Genomic DNA, 21288 nt, shown 5'->3' on the forward strand with positions numbered 1-21288 from the left:
AGCAAGCATATTTGCCCACTCCCATGTTGATAAGAGTATTAAATACTTGACAAATCTCCCTTTAAGGTACATTTTGAACAGATAAAAAATGTGTGATTAATTGCAATTAATCATGGACAATCATGCGATTAATCGTGATTAAATATTTGAATTGATTGACAGCTCTAATTATGACTTTACTGCTTTTACTGTCTGTGCAGACACATAGTTACACACTATTATAGAAAAACAAAGAAAATCAAGAAGCATTTGCTATTATCACTGATATATTATCACCCAGTAGAGACCATTATTCTGTTAATTGGTCTATTGTAGCAATAAGGATGCTCATTCACGGGGGAAACCGTCTTTAGGCCTTAACCAGAGTACAATAGTAACTGCACTGTGCCAGTATACAACGAGTAAGGGGTAACAACCTGGACATATTCACAAATATTACTCACAGAACCATATTCAATTAATTGTACTTATGCTCATGTAAAAGCAGTTACAATGCAAGCTTCTGTGATAATGTTTCATTTTGGAAAAAGGGTGCATAAATACACCAAGGACAGACACACTTGTGGTAAAAGTTTTAAGGCCAGCTGATGCGGCCCGGCTGCTTTAGATCTTTAGTGGTGGAATTAGCTGCAGCTCGTGCCTCTCTCTGTTGTTTTTCACCCTGATTCAGCAGTCCTGGACTTTACGCAGAGCCTCTGAAAGCTCCGTGGCCACGGGGAATGCCAGCTCATCGACTATTATAATGACGGCCTCCCTATTGCTCTCCGTCTCTCTCTCTCTCTCTCTCTCTCTCTGCCCTTCTCACCAGCGCACCAACCCAATTGTCTCTCTCACTCTCTCTGTTTGCCATCTGTCTTTCTGTCCTTCTTGCTGGACAAAGGCTGGTGCGAGTGTGTGTGATGCAATTGTGGCAGTGCTGAAAGTTCACAGTCAACAGAAACGCACAGAATGAACATCCCCAAGGTGGGAATGGATGGATTAAAGATTTTGCTGTTTGGCAAACTGCAAACAAAGCTATCATAATGCATGTTGCAGACTATAAATGAGAAGCTCTTTGTGAGAATGGGAATAAGTGCCGAAGCTCAGCAGTAAATCACCAGTCTTTTTCACTCAGATCTTGTTCCAGATGGTGACTTACCTTTGCTTCCGTAACACGGAAGTCAAACAACATAAAACAGGAGCAGTACACAGAAATTGTTGCTGATATGACATTATCGCATGCTTTGTAAACTGAAAAGGACACGGGGAACTAACCTTGAGCTTATCAAAGCGTTCAGTGAGCGAGGACACCTGGTGCTCTCGGTGGCGCCCCACCAGCTTGCAGAGGGCACAAATGAGCTGGTCGTCCACCAAGCAGTACATGTTGACCTTCTCGTTCTCGTGCTCCAGGCAGGTCAGGCCACGGATGTGCGTGTCCGGCACCGGCTCCACCAGGCGGTGGCTGGTGAACGGCTTCTTGTTCGGATGTGTCGCACGGAGGCAGCGGTCGCAGTACGACACCTCGCACGTGACACACGTCTTGACGGCCTCGCGTGGCGGATCCTGCTCGCAGAACTGGCAGCTGATGCGTGGATCCATTTTAGCCACAACAGCCGGGCTGTGGTTCGCGTTGGTGTGGTTTGCGTGATTGGTGTGATTGCCGTGGTTGGCGTGCGGGTGGGAGTGGCTGGAAGTGGCCGGGCTGCCGCGGGCACTGCTTCCACTTCCACTACCACCGCCGCCGCCACCGCCAATCGTTCCAGCTATTGAACCGCTAATGGTGGCGGTGTAGGGCCGCTGCGGCTGCAGACGCCGGCTCTCAGTGGGGGAATTGGGGCCGCTAAGGGAGGCCTTTTGAAAGCGGTCAATGATGTTCTGCAGCGTCACATTGCGCTTAAGGCCCTCCAGGCCGCGGTGATTCAGCGTGATGACGTAACGACAGGTGGGGCACTGAAAGGCCGATATTGACTCAAGGGGCTTGCTGGTGGAGCAGTGGGACACCAGGATGCGGTGGGCGCAGTTAAAGCACAGGCTGTGGGCGCAGGGCAAGAGCAGAGGGTCTTCAAACAACTCCAGGCAGATCGGGCAGGTCAGCTCAGACTCCAGTGTTTCCATCTTCAGTTAAACCAATCTAGAAGTGACATCAAAACCCACGAAAGCTGGCCAATTACCTGGAGAATGAAGAAGAAACAGATATGTATGAGTATTTACAGTTATACCAGGGTTTCTGCCGGAAAAGTTGTCAGGACCGGCAACGGCCCCCTCAAGACCAGAGAGAAAGACATTGTGTGTCTCCCTCAAGCAGTTAGCTCTGTTGTAATGGAGATGTAAATCCCCACCGTGCTGGGCTGACGCGCCGAGTCATGTAAGGATAAACCCAACAAGACACAGGAACTTGGCTTGTCTCTTGTAGCATTTATTCACCGACAACCTAAACAGTACACACACACTGCACTGCTATAGTACACTCACAACTAGTTACAGCTGACTTCATCTCACCGTCACTCCGTCACACACACCCGCTCCCTTGCTCTCTATCTTTCTCTTGACCGCAAACACCAGCACTCGCTAACGTTAAGCACACAATCTACACATGACTAATTCCTTAAAGGAGTTTGTTAATTGTATAACACATTTTAGTTTAAAAATATCTTAAAAGTGCATAATTCCCCGATGCTTTGGCCCGCCGGGATTGCAATAGAGATATTTCGAGACCATTTTTTCCTTCCCGATACCGATACCTGAACTTGCGGTATCGGCCGATACCGAGTACCGATGCGATACAGGCCTGATACAAAAAATATAGTTGCCTCCGCCAAGGCCGAAGGCCTAGGAAGGAGGTTATGTTTTCACCGGCATTGGTTTGTTTGTTGGTTTGTCGGATCGGTGCATAGACCGGCTTACTCAACAATACCCGGAAAACAACTCTAGCTTGCAATACACGGGTTGAATCCCTGTACACATTACATGGGCCTCTAACTAGAGAAGGAACTTCTTTACTGCACTTTTGTTCCCTGGTTATTTGTTCTTGAATAGAACAGCAGAAAGTATACACAACTCATCAATCTGATATGAACCAAATCAGTCAGGAGATACCGGCTTCAGGTAAGATGTGCTGGCATGTCCAAATTCAGCAGTAACATCACGAACACACACATTTTCTTGTACATTTCTATATCAGCCGCTCAGCTTGCACAACTGTGGACTGTGCTTCCACGATTCCTCCTGCAGAGCCGTATCAGAAGAAGAGGAGCGACTGCACGAACAGGGAGGAAAAAAAGATAAAGGTTAGCTGAATAGTAGGGAAGAAGTACAAATCAATGGAGTGAGGGGAAAGGGAGAGACGGATGCTCAGCAGCAGAGGAGGACAGATGAAGAGGAGCTTGTAAAACAGAAGACCTCTGCAATTCTGTTAAACTGACAGACTCTCGACCTTACGTTTTTCATCATACATTTCACGTCCATCTGTCTTTCTCCAGCTCACCACAGACTTTGCCTATTTTCTATGGCCTCTTTGGTAAGATCAGCTTGACTTATCAAGTAATAAACGCTTAACTCCAAGGACATTTTGACTTTTAAAGCATGATCCCAACAAACAATTTCGAGTGGGGCAGTGAAAACAGGGCCCAAGCTAAACAAGAAGATTGATTTCAGATCCTACACCTCTTTCTCCAAGCCCTCCAAATCTCAGCACCTTGTAGCCTGCATATCAAGCTGTCTCCCCCGGGTGGCCTTAAAACCACTGACATGAGAAATCACCAATATCCCCTCGAGCCACCCACCCACCCCCACACCCGCTGATTCAGTGGCATAGCAGCACAGCCTGCAGTGGCTCTCTATCCTCTTTAAAGAAACAAAGCAGGCACCGTGAAACTACAGTATTAAAAGGGACGACCTCAGATAGCTGACAGTGACAATTTCATTAGCTGAGGTTGTTCCTGAAAGACTCCCTCTGCGCCAGTCACGCAGGGTTCACTGATGACTGGGTTTTACTGGTTATGACTAATCAAAAAGTACTGTTAGTGACCTCTGAAGCTGAGGTCAGTGTGTACATAAAGATGACGACATTCAGACACTAAGAACAACTTTTAACTCACATGTGAAAACATGTTATCAAGAAAAGAGCAGCAGATACAAAGGAAACTAACACTATTTGGATAGTCTAAAGACACTCCCTCCAAGGTTTAAAAGTACAATTTCAAAGTGAGGAAGAGCTGAGCATGAAATGAGTGTCCACAGTGGGTGCTTATCAGCAGGTTTATCCAGTAACCCAGTGCTCAGCCTTCTGGGTTTCCAACTGAATTCCAGACGTAACATCTATTACTCAAAATAAAGCAACTTTAAACAGTCCGGCATTTCATTTTTGTTCAACATCCCAGTATTTTGGCCTGGCTGGCTCTTTGTCATTACAGACACTGCGATGTCCAACACGGAATGATTTTTGGAAAGCCCCAAAGATTATGTTCAGTGTATTCTAATCTGCCACTTACTGTATTTCTCTATTATTAAGTTTAGTCAATAAAATGCTGAAAGAATGGCAAAAAATTTGCATTTACGATCTCTCAGAGCTACAGCGGCAACGATTAATCAATTCGTTTTCAACTATGAAATTAATCACCAACTATTTTGATAATCGATTAATCGGTTTGAGTCATTTTTAAAGATAAAAAGTCTAAATTCTCTGCTTGCAGCTTCTTAAATGTGAATATTTTCTGGTTTCTTTACTCCTCTATGACAGTAAACTGAATATATTTGAGTTGTGGCCAAAACAAGACATTTCAGACACTGACATTTTATAGACCAAACAACAAATCGATTAATCGAGAAAATAATCAATGTTAAAAACGAAAATAATCAATAGTTGCAGCTATACTCAGAGCCTACGGTGATGTCTTCAATTTGCTTGTATTGTCTGACCAACAGTCCAAAAGCTTAAGCTTTTTAATTTACTGTATCATAGGACAAAGAAAAGCAGCAAACTCACATTCCAGAGGCTAAAATATGAGAATATTTGGCATTTTTTCTTGTAAAATGTCTAAAACGATTAGTAGATTATCAAAATATTTGCCAATTCTGTCGATCGACTTATCCAGCCCATTCTCATTTCCAGGGCGTCAAATACCGACACTTTGACACGGCCGTGGGCGTTCGATACCGCTCCACAAGGCACCCTTTAGCTCCGTTATGCGATGCACCGGGTTTTCCATTAACTACAATGTAAACCAGTCCGCAGCAACAGTAAACGCTCGGGGAAAGTGCGCCGGAAGTGTGCTGACATAGTTAGCAGAGCAAAAGAGACACTTCGCTGTTCGTTTGTGTCTTGTGTTCACAACGTCAAGTCATATTTTCACAGTACAAACTTAGTAATTTTAAGCCCAACCATGATGTTTTTTTCCCTAAACCTAACGAAGTAGTTTTGTTGCCTAATCCTAAAGTGTTTTTGTTAAATTCTCAACATTAAGCACATGTTTACTGCGCCCAAAAAGTGACGCAGAGGGGTCTGACAAAGCGTCAGATGAGAACTTCTTGACTAATCCATTAAGTTACCAATTGTCGCAGCCCTATTAAAAACATGTAGGCTATTGTGCATTTTGCAGCTAAAACATGTTGTAGCTATGACCATAATCAGTTAAGGCTGACTCCAGACAGATAATAAAATTCAAACTTGTTGTCAAAACATCATGCTGAAAGTGTGGCATTGTCCTCCTATTGAATCTATGTATATTAAGGTATATTGAGTTAGCTCTGCCATCCGCAGCCCATTAGTAATAACTACATTGTGCTGTGACACCATCCTAACTTGGTAGTGTGATTTCAGTTGCATTGAGAGCTACACAACTTCCCATAATCTCCGGGAGCAGCAAAGTACAAGATGAAGACGGGACTGTATAAAGACAGAAACAGAGCTCAAAGGCTCAAACTCATTTGCACTAACAAAAGTCTCCTCCCTTCTGCTGCACCACAAACCGTGCCTCCTCGACACTGAGCTGTGTTCAAAGCAAACATGATTTGAGCAGCAGCTAAGTGCTTGGAAAAGCACTCAACTGAAGGAAGTAGTTATATGCAAGCAGCGGCTTCTTTACAAAGTTCATTATCTGGAAAGGAAACAAATAACTTCTCACAGCCAATCATGCAGATATTATGCTGATGAAAGGCAATGGGCATTGTGTGTGTGTGTGAGGCTGTATATGAGTATACATTTTGGGCATTTGTCTAGGAGAAAGCTGTGCGTACGTGTGCACATAATGACCTCTTCCAATATTCACCTTGGCTGCTATTTATCAGATGCTTTATGTGGTTGTTATCGCACAGAGCTGGCTGTGTAAGGGATAAGGAGAGAGAGAGAGAGAGAGAGCTCCACAGAGCGAGCAAGGTTCTGCTTCATCACGCCAACAATAGGGCTAATTTATCTCCACTGTATCACATAGTTGATAACCAGGGGCAGGCGCGTGGATATATCCAGAGAAACAGGATGTGGGGGAGGTGATGAGGGCAACCTTCAAGACCTTTAGAGGACAGGAAAGGCCACTGTCCCCTCAGCTTGTCAACTCAAGGTACAAATATGATATAATTCCCTACATAAACCTCTAGTCTTTACTCTTTATGTAACCATTAGTCTGTAACTTTTAATTTCATTTAATCTGCAGCCATTTTTCAGTTTAGTGGGGCTGTTGCGGTGAAGGAATAGGTGATAATGCTCGGCTCAACAACGCCACATGTGGTATTATTGCAACTTTTTTTTTGCAAATTACTTTATTTTTCTTGATTTTAGTGCTATATAAATAAGCTTTATTGTTAGGGTATTATTAGGTATATTGTTGCTTTTTAAGTTACAAAGATGACAGTTTTAAAACAAATTAAATACTTGTTTATTGTTAAATGCAGAACACAGAAGGGCAATGAGGCGCAGCAATTTTTTCAGCTTCGCATTCGTTGTGTCTGGTTGCTATGATACGGAATATCAAAATGTCGGCACAAGGTAGAGTACTTGCTCTGAATGAAGGGAAGACCCTTAGAATGCTGGGAGTGAGGATGAACCCGCCGGTCTATGTGTATTAATTTCTCATCCATTATTGTTATTGTCCAGCACTTGTAGCTTCATGTAGGATGTGACGGTTGGTCGTTGTGGAGTTTTACCCAACAGTTGAACATTTTTCAGCTCTCAACGACCAGAAAAAAACCACCATACGTGCAGCGCTCAGCGCAGAATAGACGCTCAGCACCTCGTCAGGCTGCTGCCGTTTGTAGCAAAGTGTAAAAATGCGGCGCTCCCATTGCAAACGTGAACATAGCAGTTTTGGCGGTTGTTTGCCATATCCTGCAATTGGGTTGTCAATATTGCGGTTATTGCGACAGCCTACATTTGAGTATTGTGATATTAAGTTTTGTGATACTTTTTCGATTCTTAAAAACACTGTATCGATTTTTAGTTTCCATGCAAATATTCGAGACAGACAGTGGCTCAGATTGTCCACAGAGTAGTGCTATGATGTTACAGGGACTGTGGTAAATGCAAATGCAGATCCAACTGTTCTGATTGCATAAAAAAGTAAACTTTTTACCCAGATTTTATAGATATTGTGGCCTGTTCTTTTTACTATGACAGTTTTCCTAAAATTAGATTTTAAATATCGCAATATATCGCAATATATTGAATCACAATATCATGATACGTATCATATTGCCACATTCTCGCCAATACACAAACCGAAGAAATGTATGCTTTCAGCAAAACAGACTACTTTAAAATATACATATTATACTAATTTCAACAACAATCAGTAAATCATATTAAACATTCAAAGTCAGTGAGGTCAATATTTTCACAATGAAGAATGAAGCTCTGTCGCTGAGAGCAGCTTTAGGTTGAGCAGCAGGTCAGCTCCATATGACTGCTGGCTCAGTGGTCAAATATGTCAACAACAGGAAACAAGGCAGACATTCATTAAGTCTCTCGGGACACACATTGATTCAAGATCATCAGGTCGTTGTAGGACCATGTGAGCTTTACTCCGGAATCAGGTAAATAAACAAAGAACAATGTCTTGTCATACCTTAAACGATCAACAAAAAGAAAATTCAAGTCGATCAATACATTTGTTATTGTACTTCAAAAAAGAGATTTTCTACAAATCTTGGCTCTCTGTTCGTCAGTATTTGACAAACAAAACAAAGGAAGTCGCGCAAATCCCTCAGTTCCCGTCTTACTCACAGAAATCAACCATATGTCATCACAGCAAATATGCTGTGGGATTGCACGTCTGTCGAGACGGCAGAATCGCGACAGGAAAACGATTGACTATGTATACAGAAATGGAATCCGAACCCTCGATGATTAAGCCCATCATATCAGTGGAGATGAGTGCATGACCCTTATCCTGCATCTGTATAAATGTTGACTGAATCAGCAGTCTCACTGTATTCCCGAGGACGGAGCTCAACAGTGCTGCTTATGCTGATGTTAATGTGACTGTGTTTAACAGAGCATGGTGTTATAATTAACACCAAGCTTTAACACACCATCACCAGGCCCATTAAGCTTTAGCTGTGTCACTCTGGGGAGACACTGCCGCCTCAGCCACTCGGGGACTGAAAACGCTAGCTTCACGGTGACAGCGTTTCTTCTGCAGACACACACACACATATTCACACAGCGAGCACAAACTCTTTCTGTCTCGTTGTCTCTCTTCATCTGCCATTCTTGTTAAGGTGAAGTGGCCCATCTGGAAGGAGAACAGCTTGAGCTGGTGCTTGAGGAAAGACACACGGGCATTACACACACACACACACATACACAGTCACACGAACCCAAGCAGACACACACACTCAGACATAAAGCTGCGAGGCACTTACTCTGATTTATTGTTGTGCTGATTAATGTAGCTAGATTTTTTAGGTCTCGCTCAGAGCTTTTTTTTTTGCAAAATGATGAAAAAACAACAGCTCAAACAACACTAGTCTGTCTGAAGAGGCAGAGCTAGATAAATAATTTTCTTTAGTGCACACAGACTGTGAATTCTAATCTGCTTAAGCTTTATACGTTTGCTTCTGACAGCCTTCTAACAGGTGCACGTCCATAAGCAGAAAGCCATTTCAGCCAATGGCTTTGATGACTTAAAACGGTATTACATTCAAATCTGACACACAAAAAGTAGAACACTGATGTTGTGGTTTGTGTCACACAATAGGCTCCTTTATTTGAATAGTCAAAATCTCTTTATGTGTTTGCTTTGCAAATAGGGACTTATATATGAGCTTTATGTAGTATAGTAGGGCTGTGTATTGGAAAGAAACTGGCGGTATGATACGTATCATGATACAGGGGTTACGATTCAATATATTGCGATACCATACGTAAGGCGATATATTGCACAACTTTGAGAGGGCACATATTAAATCAAATAAAGTATTGACTTAGTTGATATTTGCATGTAAACTATTAATTAAAAATCTATACAGTGTTTTTTAAGAATCTGTACCACAATACATAATATTGCGATATTACATTTTTTTGATATTTTCTTACACCCCTTATAGTATAGCACAGTATATGCTGCAACTGATGCCTGGCCATGTCTTAAACACAATAGCAATCAAGCAGCTACCTTGCTACTGTGGAGTAGAGCTGCAACGATAAATTCATTAGTTGTCAACTATTAGATTAATCGCCAACTATTTTTATATTCGCTCAGTCTGAGTAATTTTTTAAAGAAAAAAAAGTCAAAATTCTCTGATTGCAGCTTCTTAATTGTGAATATTATCAGTTTTTTGTATTCCTCTATGACAGTAAACTGAATATCTTTGAGTTGTGGACAAAACAAAACATTTCAGGACGTCATCTTGGGCTTTGGGAAACACTGATTGACATGTTTCACCATTTTCTGACCTTCTATAGAGCAAACAACTAATCGAGAAAAATAATTAACAGATTAATAGACAATAAAAATAATTAATTGTTAGTTGCAGCCCTAGTGCTGAAAAAATTGCTGTCCAATAAACATTTTATAAATTGTAAATATTTATAGCTATTGGGAAAAGTGCTGTCTGTAAAAAAAAATAATATATACTATTAATAATTACAATGTATAGATTTTCCAATGCAAGGACCCAGTGTGCACCCAGCAATGTATACGTATCTGTGCGGAGGTGTTTTTATGCTTCAATTAAATCCAATGAGTGTGGCAGCAGTAATGAATTCCTCTACCAGTTTATGAGACGGGACCTTGGGGAATCCCCGAAATAGAAAACACTGATGTCACGGTTTCTATCATCTCGTAATCTGGCAAACATCAAAACAATAAAAGAGGCTGTTTATTTAAAAGCACAGTCAGTCACACAGTCCCCTGGGTGTATACTTGCATGTGTGTATATTCACTTTGGTGACGCATGCATCAGTCTTGAAAAAAAAGGCATTTGTGGAACAAAGATGATTATCCTTGTATAAACAATCCACTTGTAAAAACCCAATCGCTCCCCCCTGACTTGTAGTCGCACAGCTGCAGAGCCAAAACGGGAGCTCAATGGACACTTAATGGTGTTGGGATGAGAGGCAAGAGTCAAAACTAATCACCACACCCAGACCTCTGAACCAAAGACACAAGTGCACTCCCACTGCAGCGGCTATTTTTAATTTTAAAGGAGCATTGTCAAGAGCACAAAAGCTCCAATTCCTGCATACCTGTTTAGTAATGTTGGTGACCCTAGTTGCACATAAAGGGCCAGTGGTGTAACATTTTGGGGGATTTTTAAGCAGAAACGGAATATAATGTTCATAACTGTATTTTAATTAGTGTATAATCACCTGAAACTAAGAATCATTGTGTTTTCGTTAGCTTAGAATGAGTCCTTCATATCTACATAGGGAGCGGGTCCTCTTCACAGATTCCACCATGTTTTTACGGAACCCCTGAACGGACAAACCAAACACTGCCTCCAGAGAGACTTTAGCGTTTTTACATTACCTGAAGGCCACCGTAGTTCTCTGAGACGCTTGTGAAACTGCGGTAACGTGAGCCGCAGAGTACAAAACCGTGGTACCGCCAGCCGTCTGACTTCCGCTGCTCCTAAAGTAGTATGATTATGCCAAGGATGGCCTCTGAGCGAGGCGAACGGCGTTACTACGGTTTTGCACTCTGCGGCTCACGTTACCGCATTCTTCGAAACGGAGGAGTGAGCAGAGTTGCACTCAGTTGGTTGCAATCTGCAACTACACCACTAGATACCACCAAATCCTACATACTGTACCTTTGCCAATCCCAGCTGACATTGGGCAAACGCGGTGTACACCCTGGACAGATCCCAGACTATCATAGGGCTGCCACGTAGTGACAGAAAACCATTCCCGATGACCCATGCTGACACAGGGAGAACATGGAAACTCCACGCCGGCCAGCATTTACTGAAAACATTTCACTTCAAAGATACGAACGACGTGCTGAGGAGCAACCAGAGCCAGATGTTAGACATCTATCAAAGCGACTTGCTCCCTGGGTGGAAAGCAGAATAAAAGATGACTTCCAGGAAAGGCTATGCTTCAGTGCAAGGTAGATTATACGGGTATTAACAAGGTGCATGCATGCACCCACATCCGTATGTGGATCCTTAACCTGAACAAACACATTGGCACACACACACACACACACACACAGAGTTGTACTATGAGCCCCTTGGTCAATCCAGTAACCTTCATCAGCTGACTTAATCTCCACACTGTGAGGATCTACAGTGAATCCCCTGTTTTCATTGTGACAGTGTATCTGCCTCCCATCCCCACCAGATCCCTACCCAATCCCTCCATCTGCACTCCCGCTACTCTCTCTTCCCTACCTGGAATCTCTCCATCTCACTGGAGGCTGTCAATCATCGGCTTATCATCGTAAAGGAAGAGCAGCAGAAAATCACATATTTGAGGTTTAAGGGCTCCAGAGAGCAAGACGACAGTAAACAACATCAGCAGGGGGTCGGCCGTTTTCCTTTTGCAAGAGGGCTTTGGAAAACACACCCTGAGACATTGTCATGTTTTTACCCGAGGGACGTTAAAGCTGGAGAAAAAAATTCTCATTATGGGAAAATGCTACCACTCATCATGACTGAAATGTGTTTTTGTAGCAAAGTGCTTTTTGGTAGTAGGTGAAAAATAATTTACAAACCGTGTAAAGTGGTCGCGCACATCAAAAAAACATTGTACGCTGGTGCTGGACCAACAGAAAGCAATGAAAATATAAATAAAGGTCCGCACACTGTAGCTCCTTTAAGTGCAATTTATTAGCACATCCATTTATTTGTATTTTCATCGAAAAATAACCGTCTGCAAGTTCACATTTAAAATACAGACATGAGAGTGGTATCGATCTTGTCGTCTAACTCTCGGCAAGAAATTTCCCCCAAAAATGTCAAACTATTCCTTCAAACAAATAGTGGGGAGAAAGCTGAAATCAAGCACCGCTAGCTTAACTTCACTGGTGTTTCAACTGACATGAGGGCGATAACATAAAATGTTTGGGTTAAACGTTTTGACCCCAGTGTGCACTAGTACAATAGTTGTTAGGGGTCTGCTAGAGGCCAGCTGCATTCATTGGTAGCCATCAGGTTGATTCTCCACAGCGGTTCGGGGCTGAACAAAGACAGATGCTATTCAACTGACAGGCCCAGCCTGTAGTCTGTGACCTCAGTCTGCCGTCGACCGGTTGTTCTAATGCAGCGAGCATTCCACACATATCTCCAAACAGGCAAAAGGTCAAAGATGCTAATAACAAATTAAAGGCTGTTTCCGCCAGCTTGCTCATGTGAAACAGTAACACATTACCAGGGTCGGGAGGGTTACTTGAATACAACGTAATTTAATCACCATTATTACACGGCTTTGTAGAATACTCGATTCTGATTGGTCAACCACGGTGTTCTGCTGTCTGTTATTTCTTTATAGCAGACCGTTGCTATGGACGCAGTACTGATGTCGGACTCTGCCGTACCATTTTTGTGTCAAATTATTGATTTCTAAGTAAGTAGCTGTGTAATAAGAGGGATAACGTACAGCTAGCGGGTCATTGTGAAATAAACCCCTTCAGGACGATGCGACACCCCGACACAAAGTATGTCTCTCTCCTCAATGTTGTTGTTCGCGTTAAAGCCTGCATCACAAGGAACAATTGACTAATATATATGATAATAAACAGATTAAAAACAAAGCAAATCCTCTGAAAACACTATAGTTCACACAGAGTTCAAACCTTAGCAATTGGTGGTTGTTTTAGGCGGTGCTGCAGCTCCCCTTCTTCCTCTGTCTCTGCTATTTGCATAAATAATAATCTCAATGAATAAATTGAAAATAACAATTGAATGTAAATGAAAATCTCCTCGCCTGTGGGCATACTGGGGGTGGCCCCGGGGCAGAAACGTCAGTAGCAAATATCGGATCAAGTTCAAGGTTTATTAATGAATAAACCATTACTTTAGACTGTAATGGTCCTCAAACCTAAATTCTATCCATTGATTAGTTTGATGGTAGAAAATAGATCAGTATTGTTAATAGATAGATAATATTAGCATTGGAAAAGCACTATTGCCTATTATAGACTTGAACAGGACTCGATTCGCTCTTGACTTGGTCTCGACTGTCTTTGGACTTTGTCTTGACTCAGACTTGACCTGACCTGGTCTTGGACTTGACTTGGATTCGCTGCTGCGGTGCTGCATGCCAGCTTTGTGTGAGACTTGTGTTGTAATGTGTGTGCATGTGCATGGTGGTATATCTTTCTTTATTTTAAAAACTACTTTTAATCCTGCTAATAATCCCCATTTTTACTAAATGTATCTGTAATCTGATTACGTCTTTTTTTTCTGTAACTGTAACGGAGCACAGTTACCTTTTTTATTTGTATATCACGTAACGCCGTTCCATATTATCCATTACTCCCCAAGCCTGCGCATTACTAATTAAAAAGTTGCCTGGAGGAAAACAAAAAAATTAAGCTTGAAATTTTTATAGAGCAGGAAAACATGGCCCGACAAGACGGTGGCTTGATTTCCCTCTCTGCCTCGCACTACGTCTTTCTGAAACAAGGAGCTTTCATTCATTACTTCATGAGGTAACAAACCACCGTACCTGGAGCCAACACACATCTCTCCACAGAGAGAGAATGGCTGGCCTGTTTGTAAATCACAGACCCTCACACATTTTGGCGAGGCACAGGTACTAATCAAGAGGTGCACACATAAACATGAGTAATAAAAACACCCTGACGCAGCACTGCTGTATGAATACTTTCATTAGTGACCGTGTTAGCAAACATAACTCTCAAGCATTTACCCTAATCACTCAGCTGAGCATTTAAACCAGAAAGAAACAGGACATTGTTACAGAGTGGATTCAGTGGAATTCAGTCACATTAGTGGATTGAAATTATGTTAATTTTTTTTAGAGGGCAATTCATTTTAGCAATTGGGGTTAAAAATACCCACAAGCATAAGACACATGTCAGGACTGGGGACCGCTGAGTTTTGCCAGACACCGAAAGAGACTACAGTTAATTCACTACTCTGGTTTTGGAAAGAGGAAATGGGGCAGCCCCCAAAAAATTAGACAACCTCCAGTTGACCAGAACTCACCAAACTGTACATGTGATCATATAAGTGGGATCAAGCAGCACATTAAACTTGCTGTGTTACATTTCCGTGCAGTCTTTGACAGAAGCCATGTGTCCGCTTCGTGGGATGAAAAGGAATGCTTTAGCATATGATAAACAGGCCAGCTTTCCTTTGGCCACCTCCTTCATTCTCACTGTCTCGCCCTTCATCTTTTCCTCTCTTGTTCCTCTACTCTCACTCTTCTTCCCGCCTCCACTTGCCCAATCTTTCCCCTCTCTCTCTCTCTCTCTCTGTCTTTTCCAGCCTTTCTCTCTCCCTCTCTCTGCAGCAGCCCTCAGAGCGGGCTGGTTTCATCAAACATGTGATTCCTATTCATAGAATGTAAACAGTAATGCAGCCAAGCCGGTGTTTCCATTTCACATTCAGTGCAGTTGAGCAGGCCGGCTTAAGCTTAACCCTCTCGCTGCTACACTGGAGACTGCTCCTATTACAAAACCAATTTCAACAGGAATCTAGCATGATCGCTTGCATTTTAACACATCTCAAGGTACTATGCTGCTTTCATTCATTTAGGATTGCTGTGTTTAAGGACAAATCTACAAACCCTGCACTGCAAATTGATTCCAAAATTAATTAATTTTATATATTCCTTTCAGACTATTTAGTCTCAAGCTGCCCAGAAGAGTTCTTATAAGGGAAACATTTCACATTTTTAAAATATTTTCAACACTTGAGAACATCTTGACCATCAACGCCAAATAGACCACCCCACTTCCTACCCTTCTACTTCCAATCCCTTTGCTCGGACCACACCCATCTTCATTTTGATGTCAACTACACACCTGTAAAGTTTCATGACTGCATCTTGCCCGGTTGTGATGCTATCGCGGTGACATCTGTCCACAGACAGAAATACAAACATCTGGCTCACACCTGGCTCACAAGGTGAAAACAATACCAGCCTCACTGTTGCTGCTGGTAAAAAGCCACTTTTTTTCAGTTGCCTAGCAAGCCTCTGACAGTCTTCAAGGTCAGTCTGCTCTGTTCCACCACATCAGTGGAGGATGAAAAAGGCAGCAGGCAGAGCTGTGACTCACTGTACCAGTTAGCTTTCCCACTCCCTGGTTACCAGTGTTGCCTCTTGATGGGGAAAACATGGGCTGTGACTCCGGGGACAAGTTATCTCAGTTCACCTCACCGTGCCTCAGTGGATCTCACGGAAAAAAAAATATTATGTAATACACAATGACCTGAGGAAATTCTGCATGAATGATATTGGCACAGTAGGGAAGTTGTCGGCTGGTCTAGTTATTGACGTATTGGACGTCATCCAAATACAGTTTTGGCACGGACTTAATTTATTGCTAGAAAATATAAACATATAGCAATGATATGCTGATATTTTAGTTTATCCTGTCTAAACCATAAACACACACATATCTTTGAATCTAAATTAGGGCTGTCAGTCGGTTAAAATATTTAATTGTGATTAATATCATGATTGTCCATAGTTAATAGTGATTAATCGCACATTTTCTATCTGTTCAAAATGTACCCTAAGGGGAAATTTGTCAAGTACTCTTATCAACATGGGAGTGGACAAATATGCTGCTTTATGCAAATGTATGTATATATTTATTATTGGAAATCAATTAACAACATAAAACAATGACAAATATTATCCAGAAACCCTCACAGGTACTGCATTTAGCATAACAAAATATGCTCAAATCATAACATGGCAAACTGCAGCCCAACAGGCAACAACAGCTGTCAGTGTGTCAGTGTGCTGACTTGACTGTGACTTGCCCCAAATTGCATGTGATTATCATAAAGTGGGCATGTCTGTAAAGGGGAGACTCGTGGGTACCCATGGAACAAATTTTTCATTCACACATCTTGAGGTCAGAGGTCAAGGGACCCCTTTGAAAATGGCCATGCCAGTTTGAAGCATTATTTAGCCTCCTGCAATGGATTCCTTAGGTTTTCTACTTTCATATGATGCCAGTATCTTCACTCTAGTTTTAAAACTGAGCATGCTACAACATCCGAAAGATTGATTGCATTAAAGACATTAGTGGCGTTAAAACAAATTTGTATTAACGCGTTATTATCGCGTTAACTTTGACAGCCCTAATATAAATGAAGGATTTAACTCTTGTGTCTTACTGATCAAATTATGTGTCAAATTAAAAAGTATTTCTTACATTTAAACATGAGTTTAAAATCTGTTCATATCACCCAACTATGAAGCAGAGGAAAGCGGTGTTGTATGCGCCTTGCTATTCTATATAAAATTAGCTGTGCTTGTGCATTTGGTGTTGGTGTCAGTATCTGCACAGTGCTATATGCAACTAGGTGTATTTTCTTGTTTCTTACACATAACCGGTGTTGTTTTCTATGTGTTCACATGCAGGTGTGTCTCACAGTATTGCAGACCCATCTGCATGGAGTGTGACGTTGCATCCACCCACACCCGTTCTCACAGCTACTGTATTTGTTTCCTATGCACTTTTCTCTGCCTGTCAGCAGTGCTGATGAGGGCTCTTTTGTGTGAAGGACATTTGCTGATGCAAGACACTGAAAATGAAATAAACAATCAATTCTTGTCAAGCGCGAGGCCAAGCCAGACTCGCTAATTGGTTTAATTCATTTATAGGCTACATGAAAGCAGAATGAAATGAGATTTTCACAGGGTTGTGACAGTGAGTAGAACACACCTCCTCTCTCTTTCACCCTCCACTTAATGCGTCTGCCTGTTACAGCTTGGCAGCCTGTGGGTAATAAAGTTAATACTGTCAGACGGCGTCTCATCAGCTCTCCGAGGCTCTTTGGCAGCGGTGGGGGGAGCCTTATCGGGCCTCAACACAACACTGAGTAGAGCAACCGTGCCCCTGCCTCGCTTCACGCCGCTTCCATTATTCATGTGCATTTGCCCAGGTGAGAACAAACCCGGGATCAGAAGTTGGCAGAACAGCTTATTAGATATTTAGACGCGGCTGAGCGTGCTGGAGGGAGGAGAGGATGAAGAGCAAGGGAGTTACCGCTAACTGTCAACATCGGTAATCGGTAAGCAGGCTGCAAGCCCAGTGGCTAGTGGTTGTGAACTGCTGACCTGGGAAATCTTGTGGTCAAGAGGATCATGTAATTCCTCTCTTCAAATATTTTGCTTGCAGGACTTGGATACTAGTTTAAAACTGACAAGTAGAGATGGATCCAGATATGTTTGCAATCATTTTTTTCCAAATCTCTACATGTTCTGTCTCTCTGTCTCTTTTGCTTTGCTGCCTGCAGTTAAAAACTTTAAGATGCACTTTCTTCTTCGGTCTCAATTTGGATGCTGAGGCACAACATTTGCTCTCACACAAACAAAGAGTATCGACTAACATTTTCAAAGCCAGCTCACCTTGAATATTGTCCACATTGATTCTTGTTTTCTATGACTAAGCTCCACAGCGATAACTAACATGTTGGAGCAAAACGATCCCCCCCTACACGTATCGATGAAACTAAAACGACATCAAATAAGATGATGGAGCGAAAAAAGCACACGCTGCAGAACTTCTCGAGAAATCTATTGTCTCGCCTTGCAGAAAACAAACTTGCTTGTGTTTACCGTTGACTCCAATTCAGCTTCAATTTTTCTATATTTTGTGTGTGTGTGTGTGTGTGTACAAGAGCATGGTGCCAAGTTAATGGCTTACCTTTTACTGGTATTTTCTATATATATGCAAATTCACTCCACATCGTCTGGAAAAGCAATCTACGCAGCACATAAACGGCGCTTTCAGTTTGCGAAAAGAGGCTCTTTACAGTGGGAAATTGCATCCTGTACACTTATATTAGACTGGAAGACTGTCAAAGAAAACAATAGCACTCCGTATGAAGATTGATATATTCCTGAAAAGTTTTTCCCATTGTGAAAAACAGCTGACGTCTTTAAACGCGTCATGTTTGTGCTCTAAAAGGAGCTAACTGATCCGTAAGGCTCCATCCACTTCGCTTGCCAAACTGTGTTAGCAAATGATGTTGTCCAAGCTGATGGCGTTATTGATTCTAGAGGAGGTCAATACTGAGGTCTCAAGAGCATCAACCATCCCGCCTGCTCGTATGACAACTGTCCTTATTAAGAAACATCTCCGAGCAAAAATAGCTCGCTGTGCTACTACAATGGATTTGTCTACTTGAAAATGACAAATTTGGACACTTTTCCCTCCTCGCCACAGTAAAGTTTCAGGAAGAGAAAAACCTACAGCTACAGATTCTGCGAGTGTTTGTGCTGATAAGATTGAGATAAAGGAAGACAAAGACAGAATGCCTTGGTGGCGAATGTGTGTGTGTCCTCGCATGCTACCTCATGTGCATGCTGTTTCCTAAATCTGCCGACACCGGCAGCCGGGGCTCAATCTTCCAAACTGTCTGCAGAGTTTGCCAGCCGAGGGAAAAAACATTTATACGCCCGATACAAAAGATAGTACACATGAAAGACTTGTTGGGAGTCGTCTCGGCTGAATCATCCGTAACCTCATTACACACAGTGGGAGCAGCTAACCTGGTTTTGGGCACGACTCTGTCTCCCTCCCTCCCTCCCTTTCTCAATAGAAAAAAAAAAAAGGTGTGAAATGACAAAAATGAAATCGACGTTTCAATATTTTAAACCCTAGATGGATTTTCCATTCCGGCTCTGGTGGCCTCGGTGCAAAAGGCCTCACCGCCACACCTCGCGCTGCACGTTGTGGGACCACGTGCGCCTGGATGCACCTTGGCTGCATTTATCCAGACGCAAAGGGGTGATTTCTCATAGATTGAGCTGAACTGCACCGAGCTGTCAGCAGTGAGAGTTGACCAAAAGCCATTAAACAAGCTCTAAGTACAGCACTGACCTTGGATCAAAGTCCGTACACTCGACCCACATTTTACATCCAGGAGGGCCCATTTGCCACTTCAACTGTAGATGTGGATGGCGCCATTAATAAAGCACGACGTGTTTGTGATGTGTTACTAGGCTTTTTCAGTTATTCATTCTGACCGGGTGTCAGGGAAAGAGGTAAAAAAATACAGAAGTAAAACGCAGGGAGGTCAAAAATAGATCAGACGCCCAGAGAGAGAAAAACAAAAAGGGCAATAAAGTAAAAGCGAGCGGAGAGGTGGGAGACCTTGCCATCGGTGTGACCTCCAGGGAGGAGGTTCCTGTCCTCTATCTCACGCTCTCACTCTACAAAGTCACAGCTTTCTATTTATACAGCACTGTAATGTCTGGCATTTCCTTCGAGGGGGGGAAGAGTGTGAGCCATTGTTTTTCTCGGCTGCCGTTCGATCGGCTCAGCGGGCTCCTTGCGTCGAAATGTCAGAAGCTTGTAGCTCTATTTGTTTGATTAGTTTTATTTATCGCTGATAAACATCCATTTGTTCCTCCTCAAGATGGTATGTTGATGTGAGCTCAGACAGACGTTTGATGGATTGTGTTTTTTTTTCTCTCTCTCTCTCTCTCTCTCTCTACCCTTTGTGAAATATTGATATGAGACATGTTGTAGGTTGCCGGTGTGTACTGCACCTTCTGGGAGAGGCAACCGCACCACCACACAACTGTCCAGAGGCAGATCTGAGCTCGCAGCTGCAGCAATAATGATGTTGCAATGATACGCAATAGATTATCATTGGAATTTGCAGTGGCGAGCAGTCACTCTAAGGAGCAGACAACTTCTCTGACAAAGAGGCAGGCGGGATAATATTACGGAAATATGGAAATATATGCAGCCAAAATGTGAAAGCCTTTTGGGAAAAAAAAGGGCTCTTACATTTTGAATAATGTGTTTGTGAAATGAGAAAACAAAAACACACTCCCCCCCCTTCCTCCGTATAGCCCTGCGACTGAAGCCGACACAAATCAATAGGTTGTTAGTTAAACAATAGCTGTCCAACGTTGCCGACATTTTAAAAATAGCCGTTCCCCAGGGCACTGCGAAACCAAAGAGAATAATTGTGAAGGTTAACAATGCCTGCTGCTATATCAATATTGAGCTGAACCGATGGCCTGGAGACTTAATAAAAGAGCTCAGTCCAAAGGTTTTTTTTTTTGTGAAGAACTCCTACTCATAGTAATGACGGGTCTGGATAAAAATGGTCAACTTCAGTGGAGCATTTTTATATCTTAAGGAGCTAATAGTGTTACGACATAACCTCCTGCAGCAGGCACCGACAGCTGATCTATGTTTAGCAGCAGAGAGTCTTCAGAGATTCCTAGAGATCGCTGGAACTGTAATCAACCAGCGAGAGAGAGGAAAAGAGCTGCTTTTAGAGAGGTGTTGCTTAAAAATGCCTGCTCGGCGAGTGAGTGTGTATGATGAAAGTATGCATGTGCGAGCATGAGTAAGTCGAGGAAAGAGATATGTTTTTTCCTTCTCTATACCCCCATAACTTTTTGTCTTTGCTCTCTGCTACGTGTAGCTATTAACGCTCCCCAGAATCCTCCAAACACCCTTGAAGCTCAAAACTCTTTTTTCACGCCTCCTCCTGTTTACACCTACTCTTTCGAAGCGTCTCTAAATAGTTATTTATCTTGTTTTCCACTATTTTTTTTCACCACAACTGCGTCCCGTGCTGGCATTAGCAGAGAGTTGCTCATTATAGCTCTGTTAAATGGCCCAGAAATAAAGAGAGGGAGAATTACTAAAGTAGTTTCCACTATAGTTAGAGATCTTAATGAAAACAATCTTCTAATGC

At 42.5% G+C, this 21288-nt stretch overlaps 1 protein-coding gene across 4 annotated transcripts in view; it reads right to left on the reverse strand.

The window, feature by feature from the left end:
* Positions 1-21288, reverse strand: part of mid2 (midline 2) — a 177817-nt gene that overhangs the window by 79220 nt on the left and 77309 nt on the right. For all 4 annotated transcript variants that reach the window (XM_074648702.1, XM_074648703.1, XM_074648704.1 and 1 more), the window contains one exon: positions 1255-2150. In XM_074648702.1, the coding sequence (XP_074504803.1) occupies positions 1255-2094 (840 nt within the window). In that variant the 5' untranslated portion in view covers positions 2095-2150. The remainder of the gene's footprint in view (positions 1-1254; positions 2151-21288) is intronic.

This window comes from Sebastes fasciatus, chromosome 10 (assembly GCF_043250625.1).
Source record: "Sebastes fasciatus isolate fSebFas1 chromosome 10, fSebFas1.pri, whole genome shotgun sequence".
Taxonomy (NCBI): Eukaryota; Metazoa; Chordata; class Actinopteri; order Perciformes; family Sebastidae; genus Sebastes; species Sebastes fasciatus.